Source organism: Candida albicans, chromosome R (genome assembly GCF_000182965.3).
Source record: "Candida albicans SC5314 chromosome R, complete sequence".
Taxonomy (NCBI): domain Eukaryota; kingdom Fungi; phylum Ascomycota; class Pichiomycetes; order Serinales; family Debaryomycetaceae; genus Candida; species Candida albicans.
In genome coordinates this window covers 1624279-1643312 of record NC_032096.1, presented here as the reverse complement: position 1 = coordinate 1643312, position 19034 = coordinate 1624279, and the positions used below count along the sequence as shown (strand labels likewise).

The window sequence follows — 19034 nt, the reverse complement described above, 5'->3', positions numbered from 1 at the left end:
CATTTACTTTTTTGTAGACTCTACTTTACGTTTCTTTCTAGTGTGGGTATTGGCACTATTATTAACACTACCAGTGTTCGAGTTCAGATTGGCAGTAGTATTCGTAGAAGAAGTGGCACCTTGATGACCTTCATCATTCAAGTTCAAATTATACTCAATTCCATTGTAGTCATTATTATTATCCAATATAATGGGGACATAATTACCACTTATCAAGTTCGGAACACTATTTCGATGACACCAATTTTCAATACTTTGAGGATTTGTATGATACTTGGTTAAATCATCATTAATTAAATCAGAAACTTTTTCAATCATATAATTACCTATCCTTAGTTCATCACGCTTATCAGTTATTGTACTATGTTTAATCAGTTTAATTATAGGAGTTAAAATTTTTTTCGTTCTTGGTACTTTGGCAATTAAATCTTCAAGTCGTGATACTCCAAAATCTTCATCGATATTAATTTCATCTTCATTGGCAGCATATAGATCATTCAAAATCGACAAGTAAATTTGATTACGACGATAATAATAAGATAAGGTAATGAAATGATTCTGTTGTGATTCAAATAATTGGTTTGATTTTTCCATAGCCACTTTGAATCGATTTCGGTATTCTTCATAAATTTTTGATAACTGCTCTGGTGTTTTATTGTCATAATCGTTGTCATCATTAACAGAATGTTGATTATTGTCTTTTGAAGACACATTGTCTTTTATTTTTGTTGTTGATTCATGTATATTTGAAGAGTTGGTCCCGTCCACATCTTCCTTTGCTATTTCATTTTTGATTTCTCTGGTTGATGACAAATTAACTGATGATGACATACTGTAAGCTGTATTTCCTGGATTGCCGGTGTAAAGATGTCTATAGCTGGAAAACCTTTTCGATACTGCTTCAACAATTGAAACACAAATTTTCTGACTGGATTCTTGGTGTTATGTTTTTTATTTGTTCCATAATTGATGTCTACCAAAATATCAACGCAACAAAATGTCGCAACAATTATTGTACAATGTTGTCCACACAAAACATAGACAAAGAGTATATGAGACTCCTACAAATTAGATAATGTTCAAAATACATCTAAATCGAGAAATAAGGGTAACTTTTCTTATTTTTAAAAATAGTGTCTTAATAATTTTTAACAAGTTCGTTTGTATATGCTGCTATATAGATATTCTTTTCCAAAAGATAAATAAAAACTATGTCTGGTTAAACAAAAATAAAGAACATAAACTAACCAGCTATACCAGAAGTTTCTCACTTTGCCTTTGTTGGGGATGATGATCTTGAACGAGATGATGGTTCTTGCAAATCTTCAGTTGACCCATTTTCAAAACTCTTGGCCAAGTCTTTAACTGACGATTTTCTGCCCAAACTAGGTGCAAATTTAGGTGGTGGTGTTGATGAAAGATCATTCAATGACTGGTTGCTGGGTGATTTATCGTAAATAATATCGTTTGAAGGACGGTAAGTAACTGGCGTGGATGTAATTTTCTTTGATTTTTCGTTCCCTTCTTTGCTCTCTTCCTTGGATACAACGGTCCATTTCTTTTTCTTGGGAGAGTTTGATCTTTTCAATCCCAGTGATGACGACTGAGTGCCCAGTCTTGAAGGGGTTGGCGACGCTTCAGCATCATAAAATTCATCAGCATCTGTTTTCTGTTGTGGCTCCAGTGTTTTAGTTTGATTCTTCACCGCACTTTGTAACCTGGATTCCAACCTCGATTTCGACTTTGCAATCGCTGCTGCATTGTGTCCCTTGTTTGACTTGATCGATTCACTGCGTGTCAAACTGCTGTTTCGAGAAACACTTGGCGATACACTGGCCACGGCTGACCTGGTGGAACTTTGTCTTCTCAACTCATTAAATATACTTTGCTTGTTCTCGAATAAGTCATCCATTAACGTGACCTGGAATCTATCGTTCAAGTAACTGCTTTCGGAACTGTTCAAACCATCAGTTTTTGGTCTCAAAACCAAAGATCCAAACTCCTTGCTCAATTTGCGTTGAAATCCACCTGCCAAATCTTTGTCTTGAGTACCAACAATACTCACTAATCTGCTCAAGTGCGTCAATATGGCATCCAACGTTGCTAAATTGCATTTTGGCAACTCTGACAAAACATTTTGTAATCCATTGACTCTCGATTTTGTTTGGGATTCGTCATGGTAGTTTGTATAGAGTAATTTGATCACATCGTAGTTGTTGTATGGAATGATCGAGTCTGGCAACTCCATAAAGTATAACTTTAAGATATTGGTTATAAGCAACGGATGCGACTCTTTCAAGATGGACATGATCTCATTAGGGTCTTGCACTCCGTTCAACTGCGACCTCAATTTATGCACATTCGAAAGATGCACCGGCTGAGTCCAAAGGTTGATTCTCTCCTCATCGTTTTTCAAATCGGGATACACACTGTCCAATTGACTCAAGATGCACTGAATAATGTACGGAACAACTTTTTTATCCAATCTGGATTTGACACTCAAGTCAACACCAAATGTCTGATTGATATTTGAATCGTAGTAGTTGTCATATAAGACCACCTTAGGCTTAAATCTCCCTGTCCCGTAGTTTTCAATCAAGAACTTCAAGTCGTTCACAGGATTGATTGTCTCTTCCAACAACACCAAATCGTCACTTATTGTCTTTAAACTGCTTATCTTATTGGCAAAACTGGAAAGAAAATCAAATGTCACTTTCTTGATGGCCTTCAATCTATCCAACTCGCATTTCTGCATGAATGTCAAATGGTCCATTGCCAACTCCTCGTACTCACACCTCAATTTATCCAACTCAACAACTTGTGCATAGTACTGGGTATCCAACTGGTTGACTTCGTTAATTAACTTTGATAGTTGTGACTTGTCGTTGAAGTCAACAGTGTTCACCCCTATAGCCTCCTTGACATCATCAAACTTGAATGTCAATGACTTTGCCAACGATGTGTCCGTGGTGACATATTCATTTTCGACACCAGAAATGGTAAATGCAATGGGTTTCCACTGGTAATAAAACTGAGAAGAATTAATGAAAGACTTTCCCATTGAACCAACAATTCTAATAAAGTCATTTCGAACTAAATCTTGCCCAAAAACTTCAGCCTTGTCCAAATTCTTGTTGAACTCCGGCATGTTTTCTAGCAACCATTTGGTGATGTTGCTCCCAGTAGAAACATTTTGATAGGTACCTAAAATTGCCACCTTGTGTGGACCCATGGGGACTTCTGTAAGCATTGCCTTGAGCAACGCCTTCATCTGTTTGGTGTCGTATTTAGCATGTGTGAACTCATAGATTTCTTCGTCTGCAGTATCATTGTCGTCTTCCTCTTTGCTCCTATCAGTATTGGTTTTGGCAGCTCGATCTTTTTGAAATGACAAATTGCTTAACTCCTCTTGCAATTCTTCTTCAGTATAGTGGGACTTGAACTCCTCCAACATTCGACATTTGTTGAAATATTTCTTTTGCAACTTTTCCACCAGATACTGAGCATTTTTCAATGCCTTTAATTTGTCTTGCAAAGTGAATTCAGAAAACTTGACTCTTTGCTCGTGCTCGGTACACCATTTGCTAAATGGTTGGAGAACAATGGTTTCAATGTTGTCGGCAATGTTCAAATGGTATTCCCCTTGTTTGTAAAAAGTCTCATTCATCTTGGTGTATGCGTTTTTGATGGTGGACACAAAGTCTTCGTTCAATTGTCTCTTATTGAGTGGCTTACAGTCTGTGGTGATTGTCTCCAACGAGTTCCCATAGACCACTTCCAGTTCCATTCGTCTTTCGATCAAACGAACAAAGTCATTGTTCTCCAAGATCCCTTGATTCAATTGGAGAAATAGTTGCTGAAATCCCAGCTCATAGTCTGGTGTCCAAAAACTTTCAGCAAAGGACATGATATAAAGAGTGTGATGTGATGTGATGTGTTGTTTTACAATGAAGAATGTTTTGTATGAGATCAAGCTATTTTTTTTTTGGCGTGTCAGTTTGYGAGTGGTGGGTTGAATTGTTTTTTTTTTTTCGTGATCAAATACGGCTCGTGCTATAATTAGAAGTTGTCAAGACGTTTACCACGAGACTATGTCGAAGTAGACAACTCCAAATAATCTAGTAAACAGGAATCAAGAGGGAGGTACAATGGTAGAAAGATAAGTAAAGATAACCCTCAAGAAGGTTGTAGAATTTTATTATTTTTTCATTCTATAAGGATTACGTAATTGGTACGCTAACTATATATGACTGTAACAAGGCCAGAATGAATTGTGCATTAGCCTTTCATTCCATGCTCTTCCAATTAGTTTGGAATACTAAGAGCTTTGGTTGCTGCGTGACTTGTCTAAGTTAGTATACCTCGTTTCGTTATCATGGTTCAATTTTAAATAATATTAAAAAAGAAAACAATATTATAATGACGTTAGAACTGTTTAGTTAGTAGGCACTGTTCAAAAATATCAGATTCACTGCCACTTTTCGGGATACTATCAAATTTAAGTCGTGGTTCTGTCCCCATTGTTTATCTATCCTGCAATTGCTGAAGCACGGAAATCTGCCCATGCAAAAGATCTTTTATGAGACATATTATAATTCAGACCCTCATGCGGGGTCTAAGAAACATAAACCTTAACTATTATATAAGCATACGCCTGGGGTTGTGATTGACGCATTCTAGAATCAATTCTACTAGCCACAATTATGTTTCAACAGTTACAAACCAGATCAGCAAGCTGGCTCAATTGCTTTTCCAATGGAATTTTGGATAAACATTTAACCAATGACAATAGTGTGTCGTTCTATATAGCCTTTCGCAATTGTGTATTGATAATCTAGAGTTAGTAACGTCCAATTTAACTTGGAGCTTGAAGTCAGTATCATAGCTAAGCAAAGCTGGAACCCGTGAGCTTGTAAAATAACAAATTCTGTATTTCATTAGATATTACTGAAAGGAAACATACATTGTAATAGCCTTATCTATATTCATACTCCATGTTTCAAGGTCAGTAATGTATTTTAATCGAAAAACTTGCATTCTAAGAATGTTTGACTTCAAATCCCACATGTTAAAAGCACGTTTCTAATATGAGTTGTTGTTTTCGTCTCAGTTTTGTTTTGTGCAACTTTTTTTTATTCTCTGGTACAAGTTGAAGATTAGTCACTCATTATTCAATTTTGCAGCTAAATGACACAAAATGAATACTGGTGTTGGAGCGCAACAGTGGCTACAATCTATGTATTTATTGATGACAGTTGTCATTTACACTGTATTGAAATAGGATGCAGATTGACTGTTTCAACAGAGCACTTAGTAATCATCAAACAGTGTGTTGCCCCCTTTTTTTTTACACTTAAAAACGTTTTGTTAAAAGAGAAAATTGGTGCTGTTGAATGTTGCTGTATTTTTTTTTGCTTTTTTAGTCTGTTTTTTTTTTTGCATTCATTACAGAAGCATTACCAAAGAACCAATTTCCGGAGTATCATTACTTAAATATTATTGTATATAAGAATTTATATCAATCATACATTTGTTAAGAGCCAATCAGATTCTGCTTATCCTCGGTTAGACCCTTCCAGTTTTGGTTGCCTCTTGGTGAAAAGGTACTGTTTTCTAACCCCGAAGAATACTCTTGGAAATCGGGATAATGTGATAATTTTTTCTGTAGTTTTTAATGCTACAAACCATAATGCTTCAAGAAAAAGGAAATCGTGCTGTTTCCAATTTATATTCAAACTCTTGATAGGAAGATTACATTTCAAGCAGACCAATGAGAAGAGGTTTATTCAAGTTTTGCTAATGCCTCTTTCATTAAAAAGATTTTCTTGTCATTTAGTTCTCTCTTTTCTTTTTGTATTTTCCATTGTCATTGTTTTATTTTTTCTATATTATTTGTTCCCCATGAACTCGTATGTTTACATTTGATATTATTTGAGTTCATATAATTGTAGTTTTTATTATAATTTGGAATAACCAAATTTCAAATCAGAAATAATACAAGTAACACAAACACCAATTAAGGTTTCCCTGTTGCGCACAAAAATAATCCAATCAATTCTATTTGATTAATTGATCTCTTTTGCAATCAGATAATTTGACGAATTACAAATCCCATGACACGTAGACACATAACGATCCCCACAAAACACCTATGTGATTTTTGTTTTCCTTTATTATTTCCACATTTCTATTGTTTATAGTAATCACGCTAAAAAGTACCATAAGTGGTAGCTAATACCAAAAACAAAGGAGAGAATATATACATACGACAATTATTCTTGCATTTTTTTTTTCTTTTCATGTATATATGTACAAGTATTTCCAATATTTATTACCAACAACAGTTCATTATTCTTCTTTTGTTTTTAACATATCCAAGAAACAGAACTGTGGCACTGTATTCTGATTTAAAAATATCTTGCAAGCCAATATTGTAAATTTAAAGGGCTTACAAAAACAACTCATTTTGAAGATTTTCAGCCCATATATATCCACGGATACTCCAAGTATATGATTCCGAAAACCCTATTTACAATTAAGACACATACTTGTTTTATTGGAGACGATTAACTTTTCAAAGCCAAAGACCTTCCCTGTTTATCTTGTATATACATTGTTACCTTACCCATTGGATCCCCCCCCCCCCAAACACAATTTCTTTTACTATAAAGAGAAACAACAACAACTTGTTTTGAAAAAAAGATTAAATATAAACAGAAGAGAATATACATCAAGAGCTTGATAGAAAAACCCMCCCCAAAAGATCCCATATTACTTTTCCATTGGTTTCATTTCTGAAGTGTTTCCCAAGTCTAATCATGATATCAAAATGCCCCCACATGGTCTACTTGAAAATAGGTCAGAATATTCAAAATCTTTCAATGTACTTGACTATACACAAATTGTTGACAACAACCAACGTTTATTTTTAAACAATACTATTTTGAGTAAGTTATTAAGCAATATCGTGCATCCATTAGTTTTTAATGGCTTACTTAGTTTGACATGTTGTTACTTTGAGTCTAATGCATATAAATCGTTTTCTTTTGTTCATAATTACCAAATCCGATTGATATTCCACGAGTTATATTTGAGATATCATTTGATTTCTATTAGAAGTTTAACTGACATCATCGATAAAATTGATAGAAGAGACAAACAAAACAGCAAAGATACTGATGACTTGTACATTGGATTGATAGGGTCGATTCTACTCAACTACATTTCTTTGTATGATGATAACCAAACCTCATTTGCATTTTCGAATGGCATAATTCAATTATCAATACAAGTTATTGAATTGGCTCATAAGCAGAACCAAGACAATTTCAAAGGAGGGTATATCGAACATTTAATATTGGCAAGCAAATCAAGTTTTTTTCCAAGTTACCCTTCCCTTCCGTGTTTAGTAGAGTTCAAAGAAATGCTAGAAAAGTTTAGACGTTACCTAGTAATGAAAAAAGTTCTGAATAACGGTATACTATCTAACATTCATGCACTAAATCAGTTTGTTAACAAATTATTGGGGATTTGTAATACCAACGATAGTATCAATAATAATCCCAAATTATTGAAACAGTTGTTACGAGAGTGGCTACTTATTATACCGACAAATTTATACTTATTTAATACCAACCCTAGTGACAGCCATTGTATCCCCAATACTACTCCTACGACCGACACTTTGGCCGCTTTTGCTATCAATAACAACGATAATAATAATATTATTCAATATAAAATAATTGTGATGATGTATTATGAAACATTAAGTAAAGTGTTAGATAATTTTTTCCCCAAAACATTATTTTATAATTTATATTCATTTGGATCATGTTTTACTCGACCAATTGAGTTTGCAAAATTGGATTCTCAAAAAATACGTTTGATTAATTTACAAATTTTCAGTAAATATTGTTTAAAAGTTTGTAAATTTTTCAAAATAAGATTCCAATTATTGAATAATTTACTAACTAATAACTTTGAATATTTAGATCAATTTGTTTATTCAATAAATGAAGTCCCCATTAAGAAATTCAATAATCATGTTTTGAAACCAATAAATTTTTTGCATTTCCCAAAATCAGTACAGTTACCTATTGAAGATTTACAGTATATAAACAGTTTTATTCAAGATACAAGCAATAATGACAACAACAACTCCAATCAACTGTTGTATAATTACAATCACCAACATTTGGCTCATTTCAGCACTTCCTTTTATAATGATCCACAAATAAATTTCCATGGAATTAATATGGGATATTTGGATCACGATCAATATCAATATCAAAATCGTCAAAATAATTGCTTTGGATTTGTGAATACCTTATATAAACAGTATTCTCAACTCATTAATAAGCATTTACAAGAATCGTATTCTAATATATTTAGGGGGGATAAAAGACAACAACTGCTACTACGACTATCGGTGTCACTGCCACTGTCACTGTTACTGCCATTATTACTGCAGCACATTTTGCAGCAACAGTCAGTTGAATTGTTAACTGATTACGAACCAGTATATGCCAGACTAATAGAAGAGAATGCATCAATAGAGAATAATTTGGATAATGACGAGAAGCTAGCTTGGATTGTGAATTTTGAAGAATTGAGAAAACAAGAGATGGATATAACAACTGAACAAGATAGTTAATACCAAATCATACCAGACGGATGTGATGACTATGAATTTCAAGACTAAATCAATAGTTTCTCACTAAAATTTTTTTTTGTCAACTATAATTTCTAGTTCCCAAGATATCGGACATAACAAAAACTAGTCACTAAAGTGAAAGGTCTTTCAAGACTTACCAGAAGTGGTGGCTAATAAGCAAGTACACAAATAAGGCAGTGTTGCACACGACACGCCCCATAAACTGAGAATACACTTTCGCTTAAATATGTAAGCCTTCTCACGGCTTTTACCAATAACGTTAAAAAAACAAATGGTGTCAAAATATTCGGTTATAAATAAAATATAATATTGACTATTGTGGAGGTTACAACCCTATTAAGCTTTTGAACTATTTGGGCTAATGCACAAAACAAGATGTAGTTGACTTTGGGGGAGAGTTTTAAATCGGTGCCGTACCCTAATTCCTTTTACCTATTTGTGACTAGTTTTATGTTGAATCGAGATTTAAAGGAAAACCCGCACTAAAAAAGATTTCTCCTAATCTATCGTCAAGAACTGTGACAAAATTGGACTAGCTGTGTCTAGCATCGTTGTCATGCGCCCCGTCATGTCTTTAATTTACAAGTATTAATGACGCTTCATGATTAGTTCAACATTTTCTTGAGAACCCGCATGTGGTTGATTGGTTGGTTGGTTGGTTGCCAGTTTACAGAACACAAACAACAAACCACAAAGCAAAAACAATAGAAACACTAAATATATCGGATCGATAACAAATTAGTCATCGCCATAATAAATTGCGTGTGGTAGATGGAAATCGGGTCGGATTCAGTTATGTCGGGTACCAGCTCGTCAGTCCTCCCTTTATTTCGGCGAAACGGAGTGATTGTTACATAAGCGCATCTGGCAGGGTCAGTGGTTTTCATAGTTTGAGAAGTTCCTCAAGTCCAAGTTGCAAGAGTTCCTAACCAGCAAAGAAAAAAAATCATCTACAATCATGCACTGACTAATAGTTTATGGCTGTGCTCTTGGGTCGTCAAAATACTTTGATTCGCCTCCCTCCCCCCAATCTATCTAATTGGTTTGATTGATATAGAATTTTTTAGAAAAGAAGATTTATCTTCAACTAATGATAATGCTTAAAATCTTTAAATTTAATAGCCCGTAATTATAGTTTTCTTTAGAATTTGATAATATTGACCAAGAAAATTGAAAGCACATAAATTGACACAAAATAATGCTATTATATAAGAATTTGAAAGGGGGTCATTCCCTAAGTCATCAAAACTTGTTCACTGGCATATATCCATAACCACAGCAAGGAGTAATTTTGTAGTTGAGTTTACAAATACGTCCCACCTCTCCAAGTCTGTTTTGATTTTACTTTTTTGATTACTAAGAATTCATTAATACTGGTTTCCAAGCAATCACATTTCTATTCTCTCCTTCAAATCTATACCACACGAAAGTAATCTCTTTTGTTTATTGCAAAACAAACGAAGCTTATTCAGGAAGAGTTGGTTTCCAAATAACAAAGAGAATGTATTATACTTATTTCTAATTACCCTTTCAATCCCCGTCGTTATTCTGTTACTTCCCTTTTCCCTTATTTTCCTTATTTTCATTATTTGTAAGAAGAGTTTTGAAAAATAAATTAGGAGTTCAGAAGTTTAAGATTGTACTATTGTTCATATTATTAGCAACAATAAGACCGCCGCTGAAACAAAAATAATCATAACAATAACCCCCAGCGTGGTGTAATTACAACCTTGAACTAATTTTAATATGAAAAAGAAAAGTACAGCCCTTATCAGTACAACTTCCTTGCCGAGACTGACAAAGCTTGTAATCTTTCTAAACTAGTCACCATTTCAACACATTAAAATATGGTCACTTCGCTTAAAAGGCGATAACAAGTTTTTTCTCACTTTCTTGGTCACTTTTGAATTCGTTGGGTCAGCATATCCAGACAATGACAACATTCTTTCACCAAACTGCAAAAGAGATATTCAATCACGTAATCCATTGTTGATTACATAACCTGCCCAAGAAAATTAGTTAGTTTAGTGACTCTTTTAGTTTTTGTGGAAGTCAAATGGCTAAAAAGAAAAAAAAGAGGAAAAAGAAAGCTGAAGTGAACTTAAAATTCTCATACTATCACAATATCAACAACAACAAGAACAACCACAATTAACTACTTCATATAATCTATTAATAAATACTTTGCACTTTTCCCTTCTCCTTCTTCTTCTCTGTCAATTTTCTCTAAAATAAAAACAAGAAAAAAAAAATTATTCAGGTCCTTTCTCCCCCACCAACACAAGTATAATACCTACAACAACAACAACTAAAGGAATAATAATAATATTGAAGAATAAATTCCAGGAGACTAAAAAAGAATATCAACAACAATAATAATATATATATTATAATTTATGGATCAGTTTCTTTTTTTGGTTGAAAATCAGTTAGTCACCGAATAATCAGTTTATACTACATCATTTTTTATTTGTCTTTTCTCCTAGTTAAGACCCAAATTGAACCGAAGCAGTCCATTGGCCCCATTTTCCATTGGAAATACAACGCAGTAAAGATAGTCTAGCTTCAAACCTTGGCATATAAATCCGAATCCTTAGATTGTCCCCCACCCCTTTCCCTATCACCTTTAGCCGTGCCCACTATATACAAGAATAGTTATAGTCAACAACAAATTCCTTTAACCGTCGTTCTACTTATCCAAGCGTCAATTGATTAAGTAGTTGTATGGGAGACTCGCCTCCATTAACGGATATTCGCTCCCAGTTCCTGACATCTTTGTCTTATTCTTCTACACAAAATCAGAATGAAATGTCATCTAATAAATCAAGATCTAATTCCCAGTTACCAAAGAGTCAAATTAAATCTAGTATGTCTCAATTATTATTGTCAGAAAATCCTTTAACTCTGGATGAACAAGCTATACTATCGAAAAGTCTTAATAAATCTAAAAGAAAATCAGTAGCAAAAAATACCACAACAAACAACAATAACAACGATAACAGCAACAGCGCACCTAAAGAGCTAGGGAAGAAATCAAAAAGACGGAAACACAAGAATTCTAAGTTGGGATGTGCAAATTGTAAAGAAAGACGTGTCAAATGTTTAGAAAATTTACCTAGTTGTACCAATTGTATTAAACATAGAGTAAAATGTGCCTATTTGGATTACACAGAAGACCAATTGAATGAGTTTAAGAAGGCAAAGATTTTACAAGAACAACAAGAACAGCAGCAAGAACAGCAACAGGAACAAGAACAACAGAGTGATCAAGAAACAAACAATCAACAACTTTTAAAAACAAATAAAAAGGTTTTAAAACCAAAAAAATCACGTACAGTCCCTTCATTTAGCTTTGGACGAGCAAGCTCAAATCCTTCTGTCCCATCAGTTCTGGCTACTGGTACTTCCACATCATTTACAAATCAGGAGTTGCTTCAACAACAACGCCAACACCATTCTGTTCCCAATATTGGTACGAACTTCAATACAATGGCGTTGTCATCTTCATCGTCTTCTTCACAAGCATCTTCTGTCGTTGCTGATGACGAAGTCGTTGAGCCACTGCCTGTACCAAGAAGCAATAACGAATCCAGAGTTAATTTATTACCTGAAGGAAATGATTTCCAAATTTTGTTCCCAGCATACCCTGATACTGCTGATTTCCCACCAACTACTACACCTAGTCGTTTTTCAACTCCACTAGCACGATCTGCTGTTTCTACTGCATTTGATTCCAAAAACCATCAGTCACAGTCCACTAGTAGTAATTCACTACCAAATGCTTTAAACGTACCTGTCAACTTCAAGTATACACCCCACCCAGTAGTCGACTATGATGCCAGGTTGAAAGAACTTCTCAAAGTAATTGGTCCAATGATACTAAAGGGTACCCTGGGATTATCCCAAATTCGGGACATCTATTCCACTTGGCTCAATTCGTTTATTTACAAAGCATTCACGTCTGATTTGATGTTCTATTGTTTGCTTAATTTAACGACAAATTTTTTGATTACCAATTGTTTCTGTGATTCGAATAAGTATTTACAAAATAGTGGATCACTTACACCGAATTCAAGAAGTTTACAATTAGCACGTATCCGGACTGACTGTACTAATCGGTCACTCCAATATTACGCCTATACAATAAAAGGTTTGGGTAAAGTTTTAAATGATGAAAGCACTGATCCTGATTTGACTGGTTCAGTGAGTTATATATTAAGTTTAATGTCAGTGTATGATACACAAGCTACGTTGAATTCTATTATCTGTTTCAGAAATGGGTTATTTAGTATTTTCAAACACAATGATATTGCTTATGAAAAAATTGACCCTAATTCTAAAGTATTGATCCCCACACACAAAAAATTGATGGTTAATATTGTTATGTCGATTTATTTGCCTGGGTATGATTCCCATTTCTTGAAGGAATATCAACAGTTATTGACAAGATTCGGTGAATTGATTTTCCCATTATTACACCACTACAACTCCACTAATTCAGGAGCTGTGGCACCAGAGATGGTTAGCTTTGTGGAGTCAAACTATAATCATTTGCTTAGCTTTACGAATGATTGTTTAAACCATTATATTTCGGAAATCAACAACACTTTGTCCGACATTAATTCCCAAGAAGAATTGTTGTTTCAAATGATTTATAGATGGGTGCGATTTTTCCCTGCCCGACTTATTGGTTCAAGAAAGAAAAGCGACCCGTTAGAGAAGATGTTGTATTTGTTCTACAAAGTTTTCAAGAAAGCATTGTTTGCTATCTTTCCTCAAGTGAAGTTTTTCTTTTTGAGAGATTTCGATAGTCCGTTAATGTTGGATGTTTTTGCTTCCGACAATGATTATGACATTTTCGTTGAAGAATTAGAACATCCAATTAACAACTGCTTACCACCTGAGTTATATGAACCAATTTTGAACGAATTAAAGTCGATGAGCAGTTACTTGATTCGGGTTATTACATATTTGCAACTTCGTCTTAACAAGTTGTACAAGTACTTAGTGGTTGATTCGGGTATTGATAGAATGAAACAAATCCATGCAGATATTCTCCAATGGGGGAATTCGATTTCTGATATCACAAAGACAAGAAATGAATTCAAACAGTTGCTTGGATTAGAAGAAGTCTGTGTAACGTCATTTATTGATAAAGTGATAAAACAAGAGAATTATCCAAGTCGGACAGGCGAACCAAAGACTGCCAAGGTGGAACACCCACTTGGAACTGGAACAAATATTATCGATTTTATGACTTTGCAACCATCTGGTTTACTAATCAATGATTTTGATCCCAGGCAATAAAGGGAGCAAGTAGAAACTTGACAATTACGTTCTTGTTTTGGCTGGCTTGGGCTTGGTTTAGTTTAGTTTAGTTCGGTATTGTATTACGTTATATTATGTTATTTCCACAGTATCATAGGCATGTTTATACATACCTGCCTATGATTTTGTCTTCTTTTTTTTTCTGGATACATCTTAGTTTATTATAGACATTGAATTTTATATGTTGTAAAATAGTTCTAATCTATGTACATGTTATGTTTTATAGCACTTTAGGAATGTGCTGTAACGATAACAGAATGTGTATGCGTGTGGCTGATTAAATCAATCAAAAGTACACGACAGAATATGTCGTACAATTAATTTTAATTCCAGTGAAAACTTTTTTTTTCTTTTTTTTTTTGTATTGCTTTCGAGTTGATTAAACACGCACATCGTACACGTACACAACCTCGCACTGTCACACACACACTCACTCACACATTGACTTTGAAACTATACAGCAAAGAGAAAAAAAAATCAAACTTCAACGATTTACAGAAACTAGATCAGAACCATATATAATTCCAAAAATCTGAAAGCAGGGGAAGTAAAACTACATTGAAAAAAAAAAGAGAGACATAACTCAAAAATTTAGATTGAATAAATACTTAATAAGTGAAATACCCCTTTTTTTTTCAAAGAAAGACGTACAATATAAACTAATTTGACATTCATAATGGCCGATAACAGCGACGATTACTCCTACGATTACGAATATTTATATAAAATAGTGTTGATTGGGGATTCAGGAGTTGGTAAATCTAACTTGTTATCACGATTCACCCGTGATGAGTTTAATTTGGAAAGTAGATCAACTATTGGTGTTGAATTTGCTACGAGAACATTAGAAATTGATGGTAAACGAGTTAAAGCACAAATCTGGGACACTGCTGGTCAAGAAAGATATAGAGCTATTACTAGTGCGTATTATAGAGGAGCTGTTGGGGCTTTGATTGTGTATGACATTGCCAAGACCGAAAGTTATGAAAGTGTAAGTCGTTGGTTGAAAGAATTGAAAGAACACGCTGATGCTAATATTATAATTGAATTGGTTGGTAATAAATCTGATTTGGATCATTTAAGAGCAGTTCCAACTGAAGAAGCTAAGAATTTTGCCATGGAAAACAATTTGCTATTCACCGAGGCTAGTGCTTTAAGTAGTGATAATGTTGATTTGAGTTTCCATCAATTATTAAAGAATATCTACGAAATGATTTCAAAGCATCAATTAGAAAACAATGATTCCAAACAAACCAACACTGCTGGTGGACCAACTATTTCCTTAACTCCCGCTCCTCAAGAAAAGAAGAATAAGAATAACGGTKGGTTGTTGTTAAGGCATTAGGAAGGTGACAAAAATAGCAAAAACCACATAAAAAAAAGAAACACTAGTCAAGAAAGAGGGATCCAACCTGAGGGAGATAAACAACACTGCCCCCTAAAAGAACTCATTGAATCCTTCCACCTATGTGGCTACATTTCTAGTTATATTTATACTTATAGCACTAGTAAATGCTGTATACATAATATGTTTAATATATTCATGCAATGATTTTTTTCATTCTACTTACTGGCTTTTTGATTGGTCGATCTAATCTACTTTTGACATCGGTGAGTGGAGCATTGCTTTCTATAGTGAAACTAACAACTTGATCGCCTCGCAAGATAATCAATCCTAAATTTCTCTTGTCATATACTAGTTCAACGTTCGGTGTGTGTTTCTTTAATTGACTATATGATTTCTTGGTAATTCTTGACTCTTCAGTATCAGACAACACCAAATTCATATGTTTATCAAACGACAATAAAGTGCCCAAATAAGTTCTATTATCAATTGTTATTATTTTGATTCGGAAATTTATTAAATCTGACATTTTGGTTTTCTTATTTATCGATAGTTTTGAGGATGAAGAAGACTAAAAGAATTTGTGGCAATGCCATGTTAGTAAATTATTTAATACGAGCAGTCTTAACAAGTTGAATACATACCATGGTGGCTAGTTGTAAATATTGATATACCGTTCTGTGGATAATGACAAAACTGTGTTATTGTTTCAGTAATGTCAGTATTCTGTCATCTGCTCTGCTTGGTTTTTCTTCTCTCTTGCACAATCCATTTGAAAAATTGTATACAGGTACACGACACCAGATATATAGAATCTTAAAACCCATATTCTTAATTGTTTCAATACACCAGGCACTATACCTTCTATTCAAAAGGTCAGAAATATTTGTAAGTTAATTAGTTTAATGACCCTAAGTTGAAACTATGTCTACTTTTTTGTAGTTATAACTTTACACCATGGGTGAATTAGAAAAAATTTTGCGCTACCAATAGTGTGTGTTTTCGAGTAACTTCACATTTCAATGTCAGTAGTACGAGTCAACCTCCTTCTCTTCCTCGGCACTGTGGTATAAAAAAACTGAGTGGTTCTCATCCTGTTTGGGTTTGATGTTCTGTGAAGAGCTTGGTAAACTCTGTTCTGTGTTGTTGGTGTTTGGCTGAGAATGTTGCACAGGAGCAGTAGCATTCTCAGGGGAAGAAGGATAATTAATATTGGTGATATTGATTGGCTCGTTCTGTTGAGGTTGTGGTTGAGGTTGTGGTTGTGGTTGGTGACGGTTTCTTGAAAATTCACGCCAAAACATAAATATCATTGGAATGTGCCACATACTTCTAAATCCACCTAATCCCCATCTACTTCTTCTTGGTTGTTGGTTGACGTTGATAGTTTTGTTGACCGTCTTTTTCTTATATTGGTTAGATGGAGTGGTTGGCTTGTAGTTCTTGCTCTTTCCTCTGTCTGCTTGTGCATATTGTTGTGAACTTGGAGTTTGCGAATATGTTTGTTTAGCATACTGTGGTTTATAGCTTGTTTGTTTGTATGTTGGAGCTCCTTGCTGTTGTTGTTGCTGCAGTGATTTGGGGTAGGTCTGTTTATTGTACTTATTGCTGCTTGACCCAGTTCTTCCATAAGACGACGATGAGCCATACTCATATGGTGATGAGCCATATCCACTACGATAACCACCATAGCCTCTTGATCTTCCATACATTTATTTGATTTTTACCAAGTGGTTTATAAGTAAAGAAGAAAGGATGAAAGCAAACAAAGTTTGAATCATTCATGTCATTATTTATACCAAACAAAAACTTAAAAAAGAAAACAATAAGCAGAAAACAGTAATTTGCATCAACTTGAATTAACATACAGAGTCTTTATAATTCAGTATTGACAGCACTGTAGAAGGAGAATGAGAGAATCCAGTCACGTGAAGCGTTTCACTTACCACGAGTGATCAGTGCAAAAATAACACCAACTACAATCTATGAAATAGAATACTGCTTTACCGGAAAAACTAATAATAACTATTTATTGTGAACTTTGACTAATCTATGCATCCGGGTGGTTCATTATATATATATATATATACCTGTATTCTTTCATTAGGAAACGTCGGCAACCAAGGGCAATGTGAGATGTTTCTATTTGACAACCATAAGATCAACAAATTTGTTAGCATAGATTTTGTGTTAATTTTTGGGGCTTTGTCTTCCGTCCACAATAGAATTTTTCGGGGGCCGAGAAAATGGGGTGACTGGGGGAACGAGAATTTTTAGAGAGTACACAACCAAATTAACTGGGGGAAGGGGGGGAACGAAGTAGCAATCTTCCTGATTTTCCGAATATTTTTTCTACATTCTCGTTCTCCTTCTGATTGTTGTAGTCGTCTCGTGGTGTGAGTCCGAACCCCCTTGTTTTTTTTTAATTTCGTCTGCATTAYCCTTTCCTTTTTTTTAGACTGCTTTCCCAAAACTTCTTTTATTGTTTGTTCATTTAAGTTAAACTTTAAACTCTATTAATATCTATATTTCTCCATCATCATGTCACTTTCACCCAAATTAGAAGAAATTGTCAGCTCAATTGAAAAATCATTTGAAATTAAAGATGATTTTTTAGTCAAGGCAACTGAGTATTTCATTGAATCAATGAATGTTGGTTTGGAATCACCAAAACCTTCAAAAGATGTCATGCCTATGATTCCAACCTATGTTACTTCAATTCCAACTGGGAAAGAAGTAGGGCTATATTTGGCAGCTGATTTAGGTGGGACTAATTTCAGAGTTTGTTCAATTGACTTGAAAGGTGACCACACATTTTCCATGAAACAAAGCAAGTATCGAATCCCTGTGGATTTGATGAAAGCAGAAAAGTCCAATGATTTATTTGGTTTTTTGGCAAAGAAAGTCCAATCTTTCTTACTTGAAAACCATTCGGAAGCCTGTACTGCAAAAAACACCGAGCCCCTCAAGTTGGGTTTCACTTTCTCTTTYCCTGTTAATCAAACTGCATTGAATCGTGGAACATTAATCAGATGGACCAAAGGTTTTGATATCCCTGATACTGTTGACCGTGATGTTGTTGAGTTATTACAAGCAAATTTGACTATCTTGGAAGTCAATGTCAAAGTTGTCGCAATTGCAAACGATACTGTTGGTACTTTGCTTACTGCTGCTTACTCCAATGACTCAGCAAAGACAAACAGAAACACAATCATTGGTTGTATTTTTGGTACAGGAACWAATGGTGCTTATTTCGAGTCAAAAATTCCCAAATTATCCAGTTCGACTGGTGACAACAAAGGTATGGTCATCAACACAGAATGGGGTTCATTTGACAACGGCTTAAAGATCTTGCCTTCCACTGAGTTTGATGAAATTGTCGATTCCGAAACCGCTAACCCTGGTTATCACTTGTTTGAAAAGAGAATCAGTGGAATGTTTTTGGGAGAGATTTTGAGGGTTGCTTTGATTCATTTATTTAAAAAGGGTTTGATTTTCCAAGAGTTGTACAAGGCAAGAGGCGGATCATTGCCACATCGCATTGAAGAGCCATGGTTGTTGGATGCTGAAGTGTTGTCTTATCTTCAGATTGACGACTCTACCGATTTGAAAACGTCAGGTCTTATTCTCCAAAATGTTTCTCAGATTGGAAACCAACAAGGAGGAACGTGAAGTTATTCAACGTTT

At 34.5% G+C, this 19034-nt stretch overlaps 8 protein-coding genes across 8 annotated transcripts; 4 read left to right on the top strand and 4 right to left on the bottom strand. All coding sequences in view use genetic code 12, as the record gives it.

Moving 5' to 3' along the window:
• Positions 1-3: 3 nt before the first annotated feature.
• Positions 4-831, bottom strand: CAALFM_CR07570WA (uncharacterized protein; the record flags this gene model as incomplete). Its single annotated transcript, XM_705308.2, has 1 exon — positions 4-831. One exon carries the CDS (start codon positions 829-831, stop codon positions 4-6), a length of 828 nt encoding a protein of 275 aa, XP_710400.2.
• A 436-nt stretch (positions 832-1267) lies between these two features.
• RGD3 (Rgd3p) lies at positions 1268-3907 on the bottom strand (the record flags this gene model as incomplete). Its single annotated transcript, XM_705307.2, has 1 exon — positions 1268-3907. One exon carries the CDS (start codon positions 3905-3907, stop codon positions 1268-1270), a length of 2640 nt encoding a protein of 879 aa, XP_710399.2.
• A 2922-nt stretch (positions 3908-6829) lies between these two features.
• CAALFM_CR07540CA (uncharacterized protein) lies at positions 6830-8653 on the top strand (the record flags this gene model as incomplete). The annotated part of the gene is made up of 1 exon (XM_705305.2): positions 6830-8653. The coding sequence occupies one exon, from the start codon at positions 6830-6832 to the stop codon at positions 8651-8653; it is 1824 nt and encodes a 607-aa protein (XP_710397.2).
• A 2745-nt stretch (positions 8654-11398) lies between these two features.
• Positions 11399-13981, top strand: ECM22 (Ecm22p; the record flags this gene model as incomplete). The annotated part of the gene is made up of 1 exon (XM_705304.1): positions 11399-13981. One exon carries the CDS (start codon positions 11399-11401, stop codon positions 13979-13981), a length of 2583 nt encoding a protein of 860 aa, XP_710396.1.
• A 697-nt stretch (positions 13982-14678) lies between these two features.
• YPT31 (Rab family GTPase) lies at positions 14679-15347 on the top strand (the record flags this gene model as incomplete). Its single annotated transcript, XM_705303.2, has 1 exon — positions 14679-15347. One exon carries the CDS (start codon positions 14679-14681, stop codon positions 15345-15347), a length of 669 nt encoding a protein of 222 aa, XP_710395.2.
• A 196-nt stretch (positions 15348-15543) lies between these two features.
• On the bottom strand, positions 15544-15994 carry CAALFM_CR07510WA (mRNA splicing protein; the record flags this gene model as incomplete). Its single annotated transcript, XM_019475554.1, has 2 exons — positions 15544-15918; positions 15992-15994. 2 exons carry the CDS (start codon positions 15992-15994, stop codon positions 15544-15546), a joined length of 378 nt encoding a protein of 125 aa, XP_019331099.1.
• A 378-nt stretch (positions 15995-16372) lies between these two features.
• Positions 16373-17059, bottom strand: CAALFM_CR07500WA (uncharacterized protein; the record flags this gene model as incomplete). The annotated part of the gene is made up of 1 exon (XM_705301.2): positions 16373-17059. One exon carries the CDS (start codon positions 17057-17059, stop codon positions 16373-16375), a length of 687 nt encoding a protein of 228 aa, XP_710393.2.
• An 829-nt stretch (positions 17060-17888) lies between these two features.
• GLK4 (Glk4p) lies at positions 17889-19019 on the top strand (the record flags this gene model as incomplete). Its single annotated transcript, XM_707231.2, has 1 exon — positions 17889-19019. The coding sequence occupies one exon, from the start codon at positions 17889-17891 to the stop codon at positions 19017-19019; it is 1131 nt and encodes a 376-aa protein (XP_712324.1).
• Between the last annotated feature and the right edge of the window lie 15 nt (positions 19020-19034).